The sequence below is a fragment of the Lissotriton helveticus genome, chromosome 8 (assembly GCF_964261635.1).
Source record: "Lissotriton helveticus chromosome 8, aLisHel1.1, whole genome shotgun sequence".
Taxonomy (NCBI): Eukaryota; Metazoa; Chordata; class Amphibia; order Caudata; family Salamandridae; genus Lissotriton; species Lissotriton helveticus.
The window spans coordinates 1,154,770,772-1,154,792,135 of record NC_136069.1 but is presented as its reverse complement, the minus strand read 5'-3'; the positions used below and the strand labels follow the sequence as shown (position 1 = coordinate 1,154,792,135).

The following is a 21,364-nucleotide window of genomic DNA, read 5'->3' as shown; positions in this document are numbered from 1 at the left end:
ACCAGTATAAAGTGAGGTGCGCGCAACTCCATAGTGCGTGTAGGAAGTCCGAGTTCAGGAGGCCGCATTCAAGATGGTTCTATGTGCTCTTGTATGCATGCTCACGTATGGTGGCGATCCTGGATTCTTTTTTTTTTATCCATTCCAAGATATCCTCCCATACATTCGAACACCTGCATACTCATGGGTAGCTATTTTAGACTCATTTTGGCAATAAACTATGCCAAAACCACTAGCAATGGCAAAACCAGTAGCTCTGCATTTAAGAGGCAAGATCAATTGGCTTTGCCAATGTTATTATTCATGCCAGTGCTTCTTTGTTGTAGAACTTGCAGGCAAAAGTTAAATCACTTCTGGAGTTTCTACTAGGGCTTCATGGCATTCCTGTTCCTCTCTGTCTCTCCCAATTGCTATCAATTCAATCCTCCACACACCCACTTGCTCATCATCGTCATCATCATAAAAGCTTTATTCAGAAGTATGAAAACATCCATAAAATCACCTGCTTATTCATCACTACTCATTTATCACTCATTCATCAGGCCATCCATGCATACACTCACTCACCCATCTATCCATGCACTCACCTTTATCCATCCATGCACTGAGCTACTTACCAGATTATTCACTCTTGCAGTCCTCCAAACATCCAGCCATTAACTTATTTTTAGGTTCACTGGCTCATCCATCCACACACACACACACATACTTGACAAACACAGAAGGAGCACATTTTGTGACACAAAACAGACATTTCTGCTTTATCATTGCTTGTTTTCAAAAAGAGGCTGTGTGCAGAGTCCTGACGAAGATGGCAATCCAGTTATGATATGGTTTCAGAGCCAAATAGGACATTGCTATTTTGAGGAGGTAGTCGCAGGTGAGAGATGAAACAAATATGAACAAGGAATGATTTCACACTTGAAAAAAGTGGGCGAGCAAGTATTTATGGTAGAAGTATGTGGTGGTCTTTGCCCCAATATCCCTGTGTGTGTGATTACAGTTGCTGAAAAGCTATAGGTGGGGTTGGATACTCCCTGACAGAACATAGTTGCTGGGTCAGAAGCACATCTCTGATGTAAGACAAGTCTCTCCAGATGATACTCACTACTCAGATTGCTAAAGCAAAGGAAGAGAGACCACTGTAAATAGGCATATTTTTATATATACACTGTGGTTGTTTTTTCGTTCAACCTACACTACATTATTAACCTGGTAAGCTGCTTAACACTTCTTCAAGATAAGCCTGAAGGCTGCTCTCCACAGCTACCACTGTGAGAGTTTTCAAAAACTTATCAAAGACCACTAAAATCAGCATAAGGGTTGCCTGAATTAGTGCAAGGTGCTTCACTTAAATATGTGTGCAGCATATACTAGGCCAGCCTCCTACAGAGTGATTCTTTTATTGGTTTTTATATTATTTGTCCCGAAGAAGGTGGAGTCAACCAACCAAACACCACTAAAGCACTGCATCAACAACTTGTGATGGAATCTGTTTGTTAGCATTCTATGGTGATAACTTGTGATGAAGTTGTTTTTTTCTGATTATTAGTTTATTTTTTAGCCTTGTGACTGTTGAGCTCCACAGTTGTACCTGCTACCAGGGTCCAGATCGTTCTGCCGTCAGTACTCAAAGAGTACTTTATTCTGTTAGATGAATGGGGAGAATGTATCTCCAATGAAGATCCTTGCTTACTACCCTTAATTTTGATTGCATCACATACTGCTAATGGTGTCACTACATGGTGGGCCCTGATATTGTTTTCCTCTCTTACCCCCCTCCATACTCCAATAACAACTCAATCCAGTCCTTTCTCTCACTTTCATTTGAGGTCATGTTGACGTTATACCTTGACAAAACATGTGTCGGCTGTAGTCCACCAAACTGGAATTGACCAGCAATTTGTATTGTCCATCCGATTCTTTGTCTGTTCAAGTTATTTATGCTACACTGTTCTGTTACATTGGTTTTATAAGGCTCACAGCTACCCAAATAGGGTTTCCCAGCACCAGCCTGAAGGAACAAGAAAATCTTCTAAGAAAGTGCAATTGTAAACAATTTATTCGATATTTTCATCTTTCTTGAATGTCATCAAAATAACTAACCTTAAATCTGTAAACTTCAATGATTGTATCACCATACTGGATGGGAAACACCATGCTTTACTTATAATAAACAGAACTATCTGTACATATATTTAATTTTGTTTTTGTTGTAAAGTTACTTTTTCAATATTTATTTGAGAAAGAGGGTCATCTGGCCTGGCATTCTCAAGTTGGCTTTGTTCACACTAGAAGATAATATCATCAAAGCACCATGTTTCTCTGCTGACATTCCTATGTGTCTCCTCACTTGCTGCCTGAAGTTGTAGGGTGACACCTGCAACAAACAACAAAGTGATGGAAGGTTTGCTTGAATGAATCTCAGCCACTAGCGATCTAATGAGTCGCAACCTAGTCCATCGTTATTCCCCCACTGTGCCATTGTTATTCCCCCACTGTGCCATTGTTTTTCGACCATTGTACCATCCTAGACAGAAAGCAGCCATTTTAGCGTGATCAGCCAGCTAGCCAGTCAAGTCTATAATGAAGTGGTACAAAAGGGGTGGTGCAGGACGGAGCATCTGAACCAATCAAACACTCACACCCAGTCAACAGATCTGGGTTTAATCCATCACCGTTCTTTAGCCCACACTGCCACCCCAGTTCAGACATGGCCATATGCAAATCAGTCTGACCCTGTGCCTCATGGGAACAGTCCAGCCCGAATTGCCAAGCCATGCCTTCCCTGGACCTTCTATCAGCAAAAATTCTTCATCAAGTAAATGTGATTTTTTTTCTTATGTTAAAAAATTCCACAACCATATCTAGAAGGGCAAGTCAAAGTGGGAGGTTGACCTTCTGTAATCTACCAAGTCATCTCATAGTACCAACCACCTGCACATCATGTTTACACCTTTCACCAGGGGAAACAAAGATAATGATCAGAACAGCAAGCTACTAGGAAGAGAGATGTTGTCAATGGGGTAGGACCAGGTGGGGAGTTTAAGAGAGAGTGACTTTAGGGACTCTTTCCCTGCTGAACAGGACATTGTAATACATTTTCATAAAATTAGAGACTGTTTCAAGAAAAAAGGGAGTTGTTCTGTTGAATTTATCAAGCTTGACAATGCCAACATGAAATGCGCAAAAATTAATTTCACAGTTTCGTGTCATTAAGGAACTATTTGACCGCTTATTACCATTTAAATTCCCATTTATTTGGGTAAAACATAATCATTTTTTTAACTTATTTATTTAGCGAAACACTAAGTTATGACAAGGGTTCGAATCATGAAGAGCTGCAATGGCTCAGCGCGGCGCTGTGCACCTGGGCTTTTTGCGTATGAGGTGTCTAAAGTTCATACATACAACTCAGAAATTTTTAAGGCATTAACTGTAGACAGCACAAGTTGGAAACAGAGAGCAGAAAATCCATGTTCACTGTTTCCAACTTCCGCTGCCTGCCTATCATGGATTAATTCTGAGAAATTCAGAGTTATACCTAATAACATTGGTCACCTCAAAAACTAGGTACTTGGGGGCAGATTTACAAGCCCCGTGCACCACTTTTGAGTCACTTTTAACATGGGAAAAGGGAGGCAAAAGTGGTGCAAGGTGCTTGTAACTCTGCCCCTTGGTTCTGTGTTGAGTCAGCGCAGCGTTTGATGATGCGATCCTTGGAGTAACTTTGCGGCTTATTTACAAGTCCCTTACGCTGCTGGTGCGTCACTTTTAATATGTGGCGCAGTGTCAGTTCAAACGTTCAGGAAATGTACTTTTTTGAAACTACGTAACTGTCGTCTAACTCAGTATGTATGTTTCTCTTCACAGATTATAGGTTTTGTTCCTGGAAACACGACTGCGCCTTATGTAAACTGCACGTCTAAAGTAAGTCTTGCCTGTCGTTTATTCGTACCTATAGTTTTAGCAACGAACTTCGCACACCAAAGTTTTGTTTCAGCAACAACTTTCTAGAAAATGTGGCATAGTATCTCATGTACTGCACATATGCTGCACCAACACACTGCATGATTGAAGTCGGAAGTCCTGCCATCTCTGTGTCTCATCTGCCACCCTAAATGTAGAATGTGATACATGTAGGCCTCTCCGTCTTTACAGTGACTAGAGGGCGTGGCCCTAATGCTCAGTGCTTCAGCTGTATTTTAGGACTGTCCTGAAAAACGCCTACAGCAGTGTTTCCCAAACTGTGGGTCGCGAGCCAATTTTTCGTGGGTTGTGAAAGTCCAAGCAATAAATAATTATGCCTTTAAATTCTGTATTTATATTTTCACATTTACTGCAAGAGAGGTCAAATGTCAGGCTAGGTCTTCTGACAAATTGCTGCTTATGTCTTTTAACATGGGGAATGGTGTGTACAAACTCCTCACACTCAGGGCTGGACAGACCGTAGCGGGCACCGGGCGTTTCCCCGGTGGGCCGCCAGGATGAGGGCCGTTTTTTTTCCCGCTGGTCACCAATATCAGCCCCCTGTAACAAAATCGTCCGAAACCGGCCTCGCAAACAGCTTGGCCGCACCCCCCTCCCCTCCCAGGGGTGCCGCCGTGCAGTCTGCCAGGGCTGGTTTCTGTTCCCAGTCCGGCCCTGCTCACATTTGACAGTCAGATAGAAAGAAGAAAAGTGACCGCTGCAGCAATCTAGCTGAGGTACAGAGAATGTGAAAGGTAAGGATGTAGGATATCATTTTTTGTAACACAACAAAAGGTAAATAGCTGTAAATGAAATGGTACACATTCAGCAGTCTGAAAAGCAGAATTTAAGCATTTTCTTTTGTAATTCTGAAGTGTGATGGAAACAAATAATAGGAACAAAACAAATCAAGGCACTTTATCTTGATAATGCGCAAATGATAATTATTCACTGAAACCCGATTTCCAATCATTAATATTTGTGTAAAATACGGTTTTATCAATAGAACAATATCTGTGCAAATGTAGTGGCCGTTTGAACTGAAAATGTGCTGTCTATAAATGACAGTGCACTGCCACATGATGCTTTAATTACATGAAAAATTCACATGCGTCATGTCCATTAAAGCAAGGTGGATCACAAATGCTTGTTCTGCTAAATAGTGGTTTGTGGTTCCAAAATGTTTGGGAAGCACTGATCTACAGGATGTATCTCACAAAGGAGTCCTGAAGGCCCGGGGGATGCCGGTGGCACAATGTGGGACCGCCTGCATATAAATGGTTGCCTCTGGCACAATGTGGGAGCGCCTGCATATAAATGGTTGCCACTGGCACAATGTGGGAGCGCCTGCATATAAATGGATGCCACTGTCCTCTGTGATGATGGTGCTGTGCAATGGCAGCCCTCATGAGGCAGCCTGTGCTGCACCATTTCAAGGCAGGGTCAAAGGCAGATGCTCTGGAATGCCAGCACATTGGTTTTCCTTTCCTAGTATCTCGCCTGCTCTCATTGCTGTAGGAAACAATGGGGCATATTACCAAGCTATAGCGATAATTATCGCTAAGCTTGGTTAGCGGGTATTAAAAGATCGCCGCGCTCCGACAATTTTTATCGCTGAGATACCTTGATATTATCAAGGTTTATCTCAAAAGCGGTAAAAATTGTGGGAAATGCATGAATATCGCTGTAAAATCAGCGATATTCATGCATTATCATGACAATGCTCTTAGCCATGTTATCCACCTTCCATTGGATAACATGGCTAAGAACTGCTCTGGGCAGGCGTTAGCTTTTGGAGATAATCGCGCTTAGCGCGATTATTTCCAAAAGTTGGTAATAGGTGATAGCGATCGCTAACATCTTGGCACGCCCACTTTGCATGTCATTAGCGATAATTATCGCTGACATGCATAGTAGGCCCCTAAATGCCCGCTATCACCTATCAGCTGTCGCTAACTGGTGTTGGCGACAGCTAGGTAATAGGGCGATAAAATTATCGCCACTTTAGCGGGAAAAATTCCCGCTAAAGCAGCGATAAGGCCCTTGGTAATATGCCCCAATGTCTATTTAGCATGCTGTCTCCCCCCCCCACACACACCTTCATGGAGTCCTAATGTTAGCTCATTACCAGTGAGATATTGCAGCTTGCATATGAAAGACTTTCCCTGCCCTCTCATCCACTGGGTTGTCAAACCTCAAGAAAAAAGAGACAGTAAGTCAGGAGTGAGAATTTATTTAGTGCATCACTAGTCTGTCGAGTGCACTATGAATTATCAGCCATTCTTCACTTTTCAGCCAACAGCATATTACTTTTTGGGGCTTGTATTTTTGGCTAAACCCTTTCTTCATGGGTTCAAAGCCCCAGAATACAAAGTGATGTTAGCAAAAATACCGGAAGTGGTTGAATGTGTTATACATGGCACGGAGCCGCTTGTCAGGTATGTTTGAAATTGTTACAGAGTTATCTAGCCCATTCAAAAATCTGCTTGTTTCACTCTAAAGATCAAATGTAGTCTCTGCTCTTATTTTCTGAAGGGTCATTCTTTCATTAACGTCATGCATTAAAACGAGCATTGGCATTATGAACTGTTTTGTCTTTTGTGTAATGGTTTTAACCCAAGCTTTACAACGCAGCAAAGGTACAACATGGGCAGCAGCAGCCCAGCTTTCCCTAATTTAAAGTAAAGAGTAAGAGGAAGTACCAGGAGGAACAACACATGATTCTCTCACACATGCAGGAAAGGTACAACACATGTAGTGCACAGAGTAAAGAGGAAATGAGAGGAAGTAACCCCTTGGCCGCGACGGTAATTCCTTCTGCCGCAGCGCTGGGCGGGAGGGGGAGTCTCGCAGCGCCGCCATGCTCGTGACGGAACCACTCCGTCACGAGCCACGGGCGCGCTGTGCTAGTGAGGGAGTGGTTCCGTCACAGCCCCGCCCGCTCATCAATTCAGCCAGGTGCGGAATTGATGCAGCGTGGGGGTAGCGGCCGCGGCGTGACAGAACCACTCCGTCACTAGAACTGCGCGCCCGTGGCTCGTGACCGAGTGGTTCCGTTACGAGCACGGAACGGGTTAAAGGACTGTTATACATTCTCAGTAAACAAACCAACATAAACATAAAAGAAGCACAGGATACATGGAAGAAAGAACCATACCTCTAATAGAATTACCATAAATTCATGTACTCATATAGGATGATGAAACCCACCTACAGTGGGTGGTATGTTTTATCGGCGGGGTCCACGTCTCCCACTGTAAACATCCAGCAGTACTGATTTAAAATTAGAACGACTCTGATTGAAGCAGCCAAGAGCACTGATTTGAAGATGATCAAGTGTATCCTGACAAATGTGTTTTGTTTCCTGTTTAACAGAATAGTGCTGCTCTTGGACCGGTTCAATACTTTCCAAATGGTGGAAATTTCAGCTTTGACTATTTTCCTTACTATGGAAAGAAAGCTCAGGTATGTCCATTTTAGAATATTTTGCAATGATTTCTTTATATGCAATATACCGGGCAAATCTATATGGAATTGAACAATATAAGCTGCAGTATTGAAGGGAAAAAACACATTGAAGAAAATCCAAGACCGGCTTTAGCACTGGTGGCGCCCAGTGCCACAAACATTTTTGGCGCCCCTACTCCCCATGACCGCCTCCTCGGATTCTCTCACTACCACAGGGCAAAAGTGTCCCTCATCTCTCCAATAATAGGTTATTGCTAAACACTGTGCCCCCCCCCTGAGGTCAGCGCCCCTCCACAAGCCAGCGACCAGTGCTACCACACCGGTCGCACTGCCCTAAAGCCGGCCCTGCTGAAAACTACAATGCAAGGTTCGATTTTAGACAATAGAGTTGTTATTTTTTTTAGCGCTATTTTCAGCATCATTATTAGCATATAAAGAATGGCCTTTATCAGCATGATGTACACCCGTGAGGCGGTACCTTGGTTCTGAGCCCAAGGACGAGGAAGCTGAGCGATGAATGTCAGTGATTGTTGCAGGCGGGAGAGCTGGGTTTTAAGATTTTCCAGAAGGGCAGGTGGTTCGGGGTTTCACACCCATTGGAGGAGAATGGGGGAAGTTTAGATTTCTGAACGACATAGGCTTACCCGCTGGACCGAGACCGCAGAGAACACAGTAGGTGGAAGAGCAGGGGTGCCTGGCGGGTTTTGTAGAGCTGGAATTCGGTTGCAATAAGAACCAACGATTAACCATGAAAGTGGGGAGAGGATGTAGCATAAGGACCAGAGCTGCCAACTTCAGAGCTGGGAAACCAGGTTCGAGTTTCGGCGCTGGCTCAACTTCCTGTGATTCTGGGAAAATCACTTAATCTCCCCTTAAATTAATGTGGCCTTAATTGGCGCTCATGAAAAGTGCCAGTGTTGATGATTAAGTGCCGGTGTTGAGCACCTGAAACCACTGTCTCAAATTAAGCACTGGGTTGGCATGGCATACTAAAGCGGTGATTGACAACAAAAATCAATGTGACCAGAATATGTTTGGTTACGAACAGGCAGTGAGTGGAGAGCAGACCGGGATGGTGCAATGTACTTCTGCTCTTACAACTAAGCAGAGGACTGGCAAAAACGTTTGGAATTGGATCCCACGAGAAAAAAACAATCAGGGGCCAATGTATTGATGCCATGGTCAAGTCTTGGCAACTTGAGTGCATTAAGAAATCACTCTGTAAAGAAATAAAGTAGTGGAGGATTCTCCGCAGTGTGTGGAGTTAAAAGAAACAGAATGAACCTAGGGGCACATTTTCAAGCCCCTATCGCCACAGGAGCATCACTTTTTCTGACGCTCCGGTGGCGTAGCGCCATTTCACATATTTTCACGGTGGTGCTAAGCCACGTTAGGTGGCTTAACACCACCTTGTAAATATGTCTCTTTCTGCCACAGTCCTCTGCGGCAGAGGGGTGTGCAATGACTGTTGCAGTGGGTGTTCCAGCGCAGCATCCATTGCTTTTTTACACTGCCCCAGATTTAAAAGGCTGAGACAGTGCCAAAAACTAACGCCATAGAATACCCATCTTAGTATGGCACTACGTGGAGAAATGATTCATTTCTCCTCGTATTTTGCTCTTTCCATGTGTTCTGTATTCTGCTTCACACATAGAAAGAGCCAATCGCCTTTAATGATTGTGTATGTGCAGGAATTGCCCCTGCAGCACAGGCGCCCTTGCAATATGGCGGCAGGCAGCATTTTTAGCACCAGCGCTAGAGGAAACACAGGGGTGCACTGTATTCTTGTGAATACAGCACATCTCTGCATTTTAAAAATGTCAGTGCCGCATTGCCAAATTTGGCGTTACACCACGCTCCGCCATTTTTTAGTCAATCTGTCTCCTAATGTCTTAAATCATTTTAGTAGTCAATGGTCAATGAGAGGTCAGTGTTGAAGTTGATGCCAAGGTTCTTGACTGAAATTTGGGATATAGCTTGAGAGTTGTCAGAGAAATGGAAGATTGGGTCTCAAAAACAGTCCCAAAACTTCATTGTGGTCAGTCAAGATAGGTCATGACAATAGAAGCACAACCTTTACATTTAAACTACGTAGTGTGTTTTAAAGTTGCAAAAGATACAATTAAAAATGCTCATTAAAAATCCTCAATTTTATAAATTGCAAAATCAAACCAAAAGTCAACCAAAGAATTGTTAAAGGGTGTCGACCCGAACAGGATAAAAAGAATTTGAGTCTATTTCATTTAAGTACCACTAAAGTGCAGTTAATATGTTAGAATGTGACAAAAGGTGCCAGGGTTGCTATATTTGAACAAGCTAGAGAATTACAGCTTATCAGAGTTCAAGTTTGGACCTTAGACAATCAGAATCTTAGTGTGTGCCGTTAACATCAAGAGCGATTAGAAAGTTTTCTGCATTGCAGTATTCCTTTACAACTGCATAACGTACACCTTTACAACATAGGTCCAGAGAGAGGTTTGTTAAGATCAAAACTTTTATATATACTATGTTTGCTATAGAAACTTAGGTAAAGTCTGATAATAAGGTTAAAATACCAATTTAAAACATAGGCAGTATTTTTCCAACCCAGGTCCTGTTCTTCCAAGCCGCAAAAATATAGGCTGATCAGCAGATACAATTTTCCTATCTTCTGTTCTCTTACAAAAGGCTAGAGCTTTATTGCACAGTCTAATTGTATGTTTAAGGAAAAGCGGACATAAGTAGAACGATGATTTTTGAAGGGCAGGGAATTTTGAGCAAATGAGGTTTAATCGTATTACATGGTCTTCTGTCCCATCCTGGAATCCGCTTGGAATGGAGATAATAGATCTTTTTCAATCACCCACTGGTCTAGGTGAGACAGTATCAATTTCATGAAGACCTTTTCTACACCATCGAGCAGTGAGATTGAACGATAGTTCTCTGGTAGATCTCTGGGCCCCTTTTTGTATAATGGGACAATTGTTGATATTTCCAAGAGGATGGAATCTCTCCATAGGACCAGATGTTGTTGAGCAACCTTGGGTCTCAGTTTTGTCACTATTTCAACAGTTGTGTTCTGACAGAAAGTGCTGGAAAAGACTCTGGGGCATATTATCAAGGAACGGCGTTAACATTATCGCCACTTTAGCAGCTGGAAACTGCCGCTAAAGCGGCGATAATGGGCTTGATAAAATGCCCTTGAGAATTATCAAGCCCATTATCGCCGCTTTAGCGGCAGTTTCCTGCGGCTAAAGCTGCGATAACTTTAACGCGGTTCCTTGTTAATATGCCCCTCTGTTTCTGTACATTCTGACCAGGATCTGGGTATATTTGACATTGGTATTGTGGTTAGATAAAGTCTTCAAGAGAAAAAACTTTACCAAATGTAAGTAGCTTGTTCTTCTGGTAGAGACATCTAACTGCAGACTCCTCACCTTTGAATAAATAACAAAGCAATACCTCCCTGGAGGCGGGTCTGCAGACTAGCTCAAACCAAAATATCCTGGAGGACCGAACAGGCAAAATGCCCATCTCGATTGACCAGACTGTCCAAGCTGTAATGCTTTCTGCCCATGTGGCTGGTTGGCAGATGTCCAGGACAGGTACCCTGCATGCTAACACCTTAGTAGTGGCCTTAGTAAAATGAGCCTGCAAGCCCTCAGGAGTCTGCTTTATAGCTATTAAATAGCAGATCTTGATGCAGAGTACAATTAATCAAGAGATGTTCCATTTCTGTACTGCCTTGCCCTTTTCCGCTCCAGTGAACCTAATGGAGTGCTGATCATCCACCTGATGTTCTTTGGTGTGATCGATGTAGAAATAGAGAGCTCTCTTTGGGTCCAGGTGGTGAAGTGTTTTCTCCTCCTTAGAAGGATGAGGTGTGGTGACAAATGTTGGCAGCATGATGTTCTAGCCCACATGTAAGTGAGTGACTACTGTTGGCAGAAAAGAGGCACATGTTTGAAGAATCAGTTTGTCCCTGTAAAAGCTGATATATGGAGGGTGAACTGGCAGAGCTTAGAACTGACTAGCCCTCCTGGACAGTGAAATGGGCACTAGGAATACGGTCTTGATTTTCAGCAGTCGCAGAGAGCAACTGTGCAAGGGCTCAAAGAGAGAACACATGAAGTATGTCAAAACTAAATTGAGATCCCATTGGGCATAACAAAAGGGGTAGGAGGGAATAAATGTTTCAGACTCTTGTGAAAACATGTCACAACCAGTGATTTGAACAGGGAGGGTTGATCCGGCAATCGCAGAAAAGCCAAAATAGCTCAAAGGTAACCTTTAACAGTGCCCAGAAAACAAATAGCAGCACCCCAACAGAGATGTGGAAAGGGGGTCCACTTGACATGAGGAACACCAAGCCACGAACTTGTCCCAATGGCAGGCATATACAGTCTTAGTTGAGGGTTACCTGGCTGCCAAGATAACATCACAGATTTCGGGAGGAAGGTCTGACACAAGTTCGGGTGCAGGAGCCTGCCCTGCTGCTGCAGCAGAGAACCCTCCCAAAGGGGCAGACGGATCAGAGGATGGATTCTCATACACAGGTGTTTGGGATACCATACACTCCATGCTCAATACGGTGCCACTAAGCTGACTTGGAAATGGTTGGTCCTGATCTTCTTGAGAGTACGAGGCAGGAGTGGTATTGGCCGAGGGAGTTACGGGAGTTCTAATCAGAATGCATCTCCGAGCGAGAACTGCTTTGGAAATTCCAACACGCAGAAGTGCTGACATTGCACATTCTCAGTGAAGCGAACAGATCGAGCAACGATTTCCCCATTATCAGAATAGACCTTGCGCCGGCTCTGGGTGTAAATACCATTTGTGATCTGCTAGGCATCGACAGTTGAGTTTGTCTGCCCTGGCTTTCAGAGATCCCACCAGGTGCTGCACAACCAGGAAGATGTCCTGGTGTTCAGCCAAGTCCAGAGGTGCAGAGACTCCTGGCACAGGTTTCACCAACCCACCCCACCCAATTTCTTCAATACTAAAGGGTGATTGTGTTGTCCATGAATACCTGCACCAGCTTTCCCTTGATGGATGGAAGAAATGCCAGGCGGCTAGCCATCAGCCCCAGGAGATTGACATGGAGCTGAAACTCTGCCGGAAACAAGAGTCCTCTGATCCCCAACTCTCCCAGATGGCCACCCCAACCCAGAAGTGATGCATCGATAAACATTGTCAGCTCCAGGTAAGAAAGGGAGAGGGGTGTGCCGCTGTCACAATAACACTTCGCCAACCCCCACAGCAGAGCCCACATGTGCCTATGGGTGTGCTTTACCAGCAGGATGCGGTAGGCCACCAAGCCTAGCAGCTTCCGAGTCAGTCTCAGCGCAGGACTGAGGTTGAAACATCAGGATCATAGACCAAATGTCCTGGGCTCTTTGCCTCGAAGGATGGGTGTGGAACTGCACCATGACCAGAATGACTCAGACGAAAGGGAGCATCTGAGAGGGAGTCAGGTGTAACTTTGTCATGTTGTTAGTGAAGCCATACAGTTGCAGGGGATTTACCATAGTCTGGAGGTGTGTGGGGACTGATTGGGGCAAGCTCATCTTGAGCCCCCAGTCATCGAGGTAGGAGAAGATTGGAACCCTTCACCTCCGAAGGTGTCCTGCAACCACTGCCATCACTTTTGTGAACACCTGGGGAGCAATGGTAAGGCCATAGGGGAGCAAAGCAAACTGCAAATGCTTATGGTCTGCCGGGAACCACAGGTAAATCCTGTGAGCTTACATGACGAGGATATGGAAATAAGTACCGTGCAAGTTCAACGCTACCATCCAGACTCCAGGGTCAAGGACAGATAGAACTGAGCCAAGGTGAGCATCTTGAATTTTTCTTTGCTCTGAATGGGGTTAATAGGGCGCGGATCTACTATGGGGCGTAGGCCACCGTCCTTTTTTGGCATCAAAGAGTAGTGGGAAACTATGTCCTACTTCTGATCGTAGCACCCTCTCCAGGTCTCCACCCCCTCCATCGGTCATTCTGGGAATGGGGCAAAAGCGGAGGGGTTTCCACGAATGAGAGGGCATAACCCCTCAGCCCAATTTGGAGCACCCACTTTTCAGAGGTTATTTCACTCCATTGGAGCAGGTGGTGCCTGATCCTGCCCCCAACTGAATGATTGTGCTGGGTGGAGGGCTTTCTAAAGCAGCTTGGAGGCCGTAGTAGCTGGAGAGGTGGGTAACTGGACAGTGCACTGGGCATGGCTCCATTACCCCAACCACGAAAAGGCTGGAAAGCCGGCTGGGCCTGGGTGTAAGGCTGGTATTGTGGATGCCCATGGGAGCCATGAACGTGGCCACGGAAGGAGCAAAATGACTATTGCTGTGGGTCGGAAGCCTGAGAGAGGCCAAGGGATCTGGTGGTGGCCTTGCTATCCAGAAAATGCTCAGGTTTAATGTCAGCTTTGTTGCCAATCAGGTGGGAGCCATCGAAGGGCATGTCAATCAGGGATGATTAGAGATCTGCCAAAAAACGCTTTGGACCTCAACCGGGTGTGGCAGCAAAATGTCACCGTAGAGGCCATGACCTTACCTAGTGAGTCCGTGATGTCCAGTCCACACCTGCTGGCAAAATTCGCTGTGTCCCACAATCCACCAATGCTTGGTTCAGGATGGTGGAGCCTTCTTCAGTGAGCATGGACAGCAGCTGCGCAACTGAGTCCCATAGAGCATGGGAATATCAGTTCAAGAGACATGTAGTATTCACTAATGGTAAGACTGAGCTGGTAAAAGAGAAGATTTGCTTCCCAAAAGTATCCAGCCTCTTGGATTCCTTATCCTATGGGGTGGAAGGGAATGTGCATGGGTTAACCTTATCTGTTGAGACCTGCAACACCAAGCTCTCAGGGGAGGGATGCTGGGAGATAAAGGCTTGGTCTCCTGGGGCATGACAATGGTGACGGGTAATCATATGGTGCACAGGAACCCCTGTGCAAGATTTGGCCCAAGTCCCCTGGAGAATGTCAGTAAGGGCCTCATTAAAGGGAAGCAGTGGCTCAGCAGAGTATACACCTGGATGAAGCACCTCTGTCAAAACATTGGTCATGACCTGGACCGCTAGCAGGTCAAAGACCTCTGCTGACCTGCCCATCATAGTTGCAAAATATGCCTTCCTTAGAAATGGGGCCAGGCAGAGAAAACCTGCCAGTCTGGTGAGGTACCCAGGCCAGTTGCATCACCTAGTGCTTTATACTAGTTGTCTTACTGGTCAGGGTCATCCTCAAAGAGGCCATACCCCTCTTCCTCATCCCCGCTTCGGGCAGGAATTGTCTATCTCAAGGTGGTAAGTCCTGGGATTGGTATGGCCTGTTCAGCACAGGTGTCAGCATTGAGCGGCGTTGGGGCAGCACCATCTCAGAGTTGTAGATTGGGATAGCTGCATTGTCCAGTGGCATCGGTGCTATTGGGGACGGCATCAGAAGAACAGGGGCTGGGGAGGGTGGTAGCCCCGTATCGGCACCAGACCAGATCTGGTGGCAGATCCATAGGGCCCAGATGGCGTTTGGGGAGAACCAGCTGAAGGTAACTCAGTAGGAGCCCCTCTCTGCTCTGTGGGCCCGAAGGTGCGCCTAAAAGAGTCTGTGGCCCAAAGATGGCATGCATGGCCTTATAGAATACTTTGAGTTGAACGTGAGTCGCTCTAGCCAACTCAGAGAAGGGCAGAGCGGGTCCTGCCGCCGGCTCCTCAGTTGGAGTGCAGATGTAGGGGGATGCGTTCACTTCTTCTTGTACATTTTGGTCTTACCCGACTTCGAGGACAATGTTTTGGAGTAAGAAGATAAACATTCACTGGAATGGCTCTGAGAGCGGCCCTGAGATCTTCTGCGGGACCAGGAACGACGCAGAACCCTCTTCTGCTGGGCAGCCAGGAGCTTTATCAGCCACTCACAAATCACCATGGGGTACATTGACTTGCACTTGAAGCAGGCCTAGGGGTCATGGCCCAACCATAGGCACCGGAGACAGATCAAGCTAGAATCAGGCACAGACATCTGTCTGTGACATGCCCTACGAGATTTAAAACCCATGCGTATGTTAGGGGACATATCCGTAGCACACTGGCAGCAAAGGGTTGACAAAAACTCAAAAAAAGTGTTCAAGAAGTGACACAGGTAGCTCTCTGGATCCACTCCGGCAGAGCACAAAGAAAGAAACTGATGTCAGTACGCCTGGGTGGTGTATTTATGGACACTGCAATGTCATTTCCGACACAAATGATTTGACGCGGAGACGGCCAATGCCACCTACCAGCACACAGAGGTAATGCTCAAGATTTTCTAGATCCAATCTGACACCAGTGGAATATATTAAGGTGAAGAATCTGCGGTTAAAAGTCTCTAACAGAAAAGACTGACTTTGCATCAGTAAAAGAGAAAAGATGTATTACCGGCAAAAGCAAAGCCCTGAATGCAACCTATTTCAGAGAAGGAGTAGAGGCTGTGGTACTTAAACAGTCTAGAATACCACAACAATTTCAAGTTCATATGTGAGCATGTAAGATTATTGACTCAGTGCCTCATGGAGTATGATAATAAGTTTTGTGTACGTCAAGAAAAGTGTTGTGCTCAATGCTGGTTTCAATCTGGAGAGTCACAATATATTTCAATAGTGTGCCAAGGAAATGGAGTTTGGGCATAGGGCTACAATGCTGTGTTACAGTGGGAACAAGTGGCTTTTTCTTTTTTAAATTGGGGTGTTTAAAGGATGATGATAGAGTGGTGAAGGAATTGAGGCTGTGTCAAATTTGACTGGAGAAAATGCGTAAGCTCCTTGAATAGTCCTTGGGTAAAAGATCACATACTTGAAAATCCGAAATAGGCATTTGTTTATTGCCAAGAGTCTCTGGAAGTTTTTGGACAAAGGTGCTTCAAGAACCACAGTGGAATGACCTGGAGCAGAGAATCCAGTGAGCGCCCTGAGGTGAGTTTGGATCCCTGTAGACTTTACTCGTAAATTAAACGTTCTTGGTATTTCTCATTGTGTCTTTTATAGGCCTCAGATGGTGAGGCACCAAAAATGTTGTAGATTGGCTGTAGGAGTGACAACATGATTGTTTGAGGAAGCAGAGTTGAAGTTTTGACGGTGAGATTTCTAGAGGCAATCATCTGTCAAGGCATTTGACGTAGAACATAACCCCTAATGGCTGGCAACGTCGCCTCTCTGCCTTGACGAAGTATGCATAAGTCCACTTCTTGAAAATAAACATCTCCAAAAGTAACACGGGAACAAGGACAAGGGAAAACTTCAACCGGTTTTAGGGCCCTTTCCCAGGCAAATACCCTCAATAGATTCTATAAATTGTACGGGAGACGCCATTTTAGCAATTTTCTGTCGATCTTTAGGGTAGAATTTTGCGCCTCATTATGTGATTCGTGTGAGGTGTTGGATACGAGATGCTGGGGGTTTCCAAGGGAATTGAAGAACGTATTTTTGGTCGAATTTGCAACTTGAATTCACTTGCAGCCCCAACATGCCTTTTGCTTGGAGTTAGGCTTACGCTCTTCTTATCTCTTTGCTTGGGCAGTGGTTCTGAGGTGGGGGAGCTTGCTCCTGGGTGGAGAGGAAGGAACCCTTCGTGCAGCTTTGAAATTTGAAATGTATGTTATCTTCAGAAAGAAAAGAGTGCCTTCTTTAGGTTTTTCGAGGTGGCAAAGGAAACTTTTTGGCTTGATCTGAATTCTCTGGATAAACTAAGTTTGGCCAGAGACACAGTTTTGTGCCAGTGTAACAAGGGCAACCAGGTGGTACAGGACAGTACTCTGCAGGGCCGGACTAGCAGTAGCATCGCAATAAGCTTAGTCCCCGCAAAAGGGGCTGGAAGGGTGTGGACCGGTTTTAGAGCAGTGGAGGCTGTTTTTGATACAGGGGGTTCGTTTTGCCGCAGTGCTGCAATATCAACCCCCAGTAACAAAAGCTGAAGCAGTGCTTCACACTAGCACCCCCTTAGCCCCCCCTCCTGGGGCCGGTCCGACTGAAATGCCAGGGCTGGTTTGTGTTCCCAGTCCGGCCCTGGTACTCTGGGGAACAAACCGCAGCCTAATCTAACTCGGATGCTTGCTCAAGGGATCTGGAGACTGATCCTTTTAATGAGAATGGATTTGCTCCCCCATCGTGTGATTACTGGCAAAGTCCCAAAAAAGGAGAGAATATGCGAGTTTTGCCGTCTTTTCATTCAAGATTTAAACCATGTAATATTTGTATGTCCTATGTTGCATAATGCACAACGTTATTTTTTAAAGCCTTTGGGGCATATTACCAACAACTAGCGATAATTATCGCTGTGTTGGCTTAGCGGCAATATTTCTATCGCCGCCCTTCACCTGTTTTTATCGCTGAGATACCTTGCTATTAGCAAGGTTTATCTCAGGAGCGATAAAAAACAGGCGAAATGCGTGAATCTCGCTGTCAAAACAGCGTTATTCAGGCATTACCGTGACAATGCTCTTAGCCATGTTATCCACCTCTCATTGGATAACATGGCTAAGAACTGGTCAGGGCAGGCGTTAGCTTTTGGAGATATTCGCGCTTAGCGCGAATATTTCCAAAACAACGCCTGTGTTGATCATAGGAGATAGCGATGTTAGCAACTGTTTTCAGTTGCTAACATCTTGGCACGCCCACTTTGCAGGTCATTAGCGATAATTATTGCTGACATGCAAAGTGGGACCCTAAATGCCCGCTATCGCCTACAAGCTGTCACTAACTGGTGTTAGCGACAGCTTGGTAATAGGGCGATAAAATTATCGCCGCATTAGCGGGAAAAAGTCCCGCTAATGCGGCGATAATGGCCCTTGGTAATATGCCCCTTTGTTCTTCACACATAATATATACAATCTGTTCTGGAGGCTCACAAGTGCCTTATGTCTCCCCCCTAACGAAATGACATGTAACAAGATTTTACTATTTTTTAGACATCTTTTAAATGTGTACTAATGAATTTGTAAGTACTATCAGTCTGGATTGTGATACATAATCTTTGTTGTCATTTTTTATGGTTACTGTCCTCCATACAGTTAGTGATCTGTTTTGCATGCAATTTAGGTTTTTAAGCATGTAAATATTGTATATTCTATGTTTCACAATGCACGACGTCACTTTATAAGGCTGCTACTTCCTCTTAATCATAACATTTGAATTTTATTAGGAGGTCGATTTGTTGCAAAGTACTGTATCCACCTGTTTTTAACGATTTTAACTTCTTGGGTTTTAAAATGTGCTTTTGTATTGCTGTGTTATGTGGAACTCCGTTGAAGTTCTAAATCATATTAATAAATAAATTGACAAATTGAATTCGAAATTGATTAAGAACATGGTTCCTCGCTAGGGGGCATCCTTGTTCAGAGCACCATGAAGGGGTTGTTGAGCTGAAAGTAGCTGATAGCTGGGATTGTATTAATGGCAGAGGAATATTCTCAGTGGTGTGAGAAAGAAGCTTTGGAGAGGGAAGAAACTTGATTCCAGCCCCCTGGGGCAGTGCTTGAAGGGGGAAGAACAGGCGTTTGTGTGGGTGGACTGAGAAAGGAATGAGATAGCGGTCTGAGCAAAGGAGAGGATTGGGCTGTGAGTAGTTAGTTGTTAATGGTGAGCTCAGTAACCGATCACTGAGCGTGGCTTTACACATAAATGGGACCAGAAACAAGTTGACTTAGGCCCAGGGTTTCCACGCTATGAATGAAGATAGTGTACAAGGCCGGACTGGCTACCAGGCGTTATGGAATGCTGCTGGCCTGAGGGCAGATTTCGTTGATGGGGACCTGCGTGTACTGAACGAAATTTGTTTTGCTTTAATTATTTCGAAGTACACGCAGGTCTCCATGAACGAAATCAGCCCCCGCTGAAGTGAGCTCTGCCCCCCAGCTCGGCAGAATTCCAAAACGCCCGGTAATCAGTCTGGCCCTGATAGTGTAGCTGTGTAAGTTTGCCTAGTGGTCACAGATATTAGTTACCTAGAATAACTAAACTGAAATAGGAGGTAGTGAATTTCAGGGTTGAGGAAATTAGAACTTAAGTTTAGCTATGCTATGCAAAGAGAGCCTCACACTCTAATTGGAGAAAGAACTGTAGTTTGCAAGACAAGTTTATTCTATAGAAGACGACGTATTAAAAAAACACCTTGGTCGCATGCCAACTTCTTGGCAGAGAATCCATCAGTTATACATTGCAGAAGCGTCCCATGCAGATAAGAGCGGTGGGGTGGATGGGCCGGATATGACAGACGACCACGAGGGAAAATTAAATAAATAATTAACTTTTCTTCTGTCGAAATCCCCCCCAACCGACCCCCACTCTTACCTGCACGGGCCGCGGCTGATACATTGTCCACATCATGCTTCTTAATGCGTGCCTGCGTTCACAAGCAGACAACAGTGTGTTCAGTTCAACCACTGAATGGAAGCAGAACGTGTCAATGATATGAGGTGCAGCCATTTTGATAAATCATGCCTAACGCCTAACCTGTTTATTTTATTTCCCGTCTAGCCCAACTACACAAATCCATTAGTTGCAGTGAAATTCCTGGATGTTCAACGGAACACCAAAATTCCTGTTGTATGCAAGATAGTCGGAACAAGAATTTCCACTGACAATCCGCATGATCCCTATGAAGGAAAAGTCGAATTCACCCTTGAGATAAATTAGAAATTTGAACAATGTGAATTACAGTTCAATATTTCAAGTATGTTATTGTACATTTTCAGGGGCAAACTTTATTTAGGCTTTGATTACGAGTATGGGTGGTGTTTATCGCACAGGATAAATAACGATACCACGGGCACTTTTATTCATTGAGTCAGATGCTGGGGAATAACGTGGATTTTTGTGTTAAACGCACCACAAACCACATGAAATGGTAAATACCTGCCAAAATTTAACGAAGGTTGAGTTATTTAACGCATCCAATAATTATCAGATGCATTTAATACCTAACAGCTCGTAATTCCCACCCTTGAGTACACAGGGGTTTACGCATATTTTGGAATTAACCAACTCACTCGTAACCAGGCCGTAGTCGGCAAAATTGTCCCATTCTTAGTTCTGCCTGTAATATGGCTGCTTGTAGATTTTATTCTTTTGCGGTCAGTAATTTTTATCCAGAAAAATGTATGTGTGTTAAATAAATCATGTTTCACTTTTACCCTTCCTACAAGGCTAAATTAACAACTGTGTCTTTTTGTGAATATGTTTAAAACGAAAAGGCTCAGTATTCAAAGAGAAAACAGGTTGCTCGGCCAACACCCTATTTGCAGTTTGACAAATGTAATCAGTGTGGGAAAATATGACAAAAAAATCAAAACTAGTAATGGAAGATATCAAAGTAGAGGACTGCAACCTGAAGCTAATTCTACCAACAATGAACTGATCAGGAATTCGTGTCAGCAGTAACAACCAACAGTGGCTAGAACAATTGATTCTGTGCACGATTGTATCATTGTTTTAATTCAAACCGAATAGATCTAAAAGTACATCGCAACGTGTGCCTTGCCGCTGATGCTCTGTTTGCCTTCTTATTGGTACACTGTCTATTAGTATTATATCTTTGATACTTAAATATCTATGTTATTTTATAGTATGTATTTCTCCATTGGAAGATAAAGTCTAGGATTGTGTTGCTTCGATATTTGTGCATTGTCCACTCTACAGTTTTGAGAAGGGGGCAGACTATTGAAACATTAAAGGGCTGTTACAAATAAAGAACCCATTCCATAAGGTTCCCTAGAATTTTCTCTTTTATTGCTTGTTCCTTTCCCATTTGAAATGATGTAAATCCATTCAGTGTCAAAATAAACATTGTGGCAGAAACTATTTGCGTTTCATATGCACCTGACATATGAAATGCCTAAAGATAGATCACCCACTTAGAAACTGTGATATAGCACTTATAACACCCCAAGGGATGGCACTGTGCAACCTAGATGTTTCTTCTATGTCTC

The 21,364-nt window shown here is 44.3% G+C and overlaps 1 protein-coding gene across 1 annotated transcript in view; it reads left to right on the top strand.

Annotated features, from left to right (window-relative positions):
• Positions 1-21,140, top strand: part of ATP4B (ATPase H+/K+ transporting subunit beta) — an 85,695-nt gene extending 64,555 nt beyond the window's left edge. The window contains exons 5-7 of the mRNA XM_078658077.1: positions 3,874-3,930; positions 7,345-7,434; positions 19,914-21,140. Coding sequence (XP_078514203.1) covers positions 3,874-3,930; positions 7,345-7,434; positions 19,914-20,072 — 306 coding nt within the window. The 3' untranslated portion in view covers positions 20,073-21,140. The remainder of the gene's footprint in view (positions 1-3,873; positions 3,931-7,344; positions 7,435-19,913) is intronic.
• The last annotated feature ends 224 nt before the right edge of the window (positions 21,141-21,364 follow it).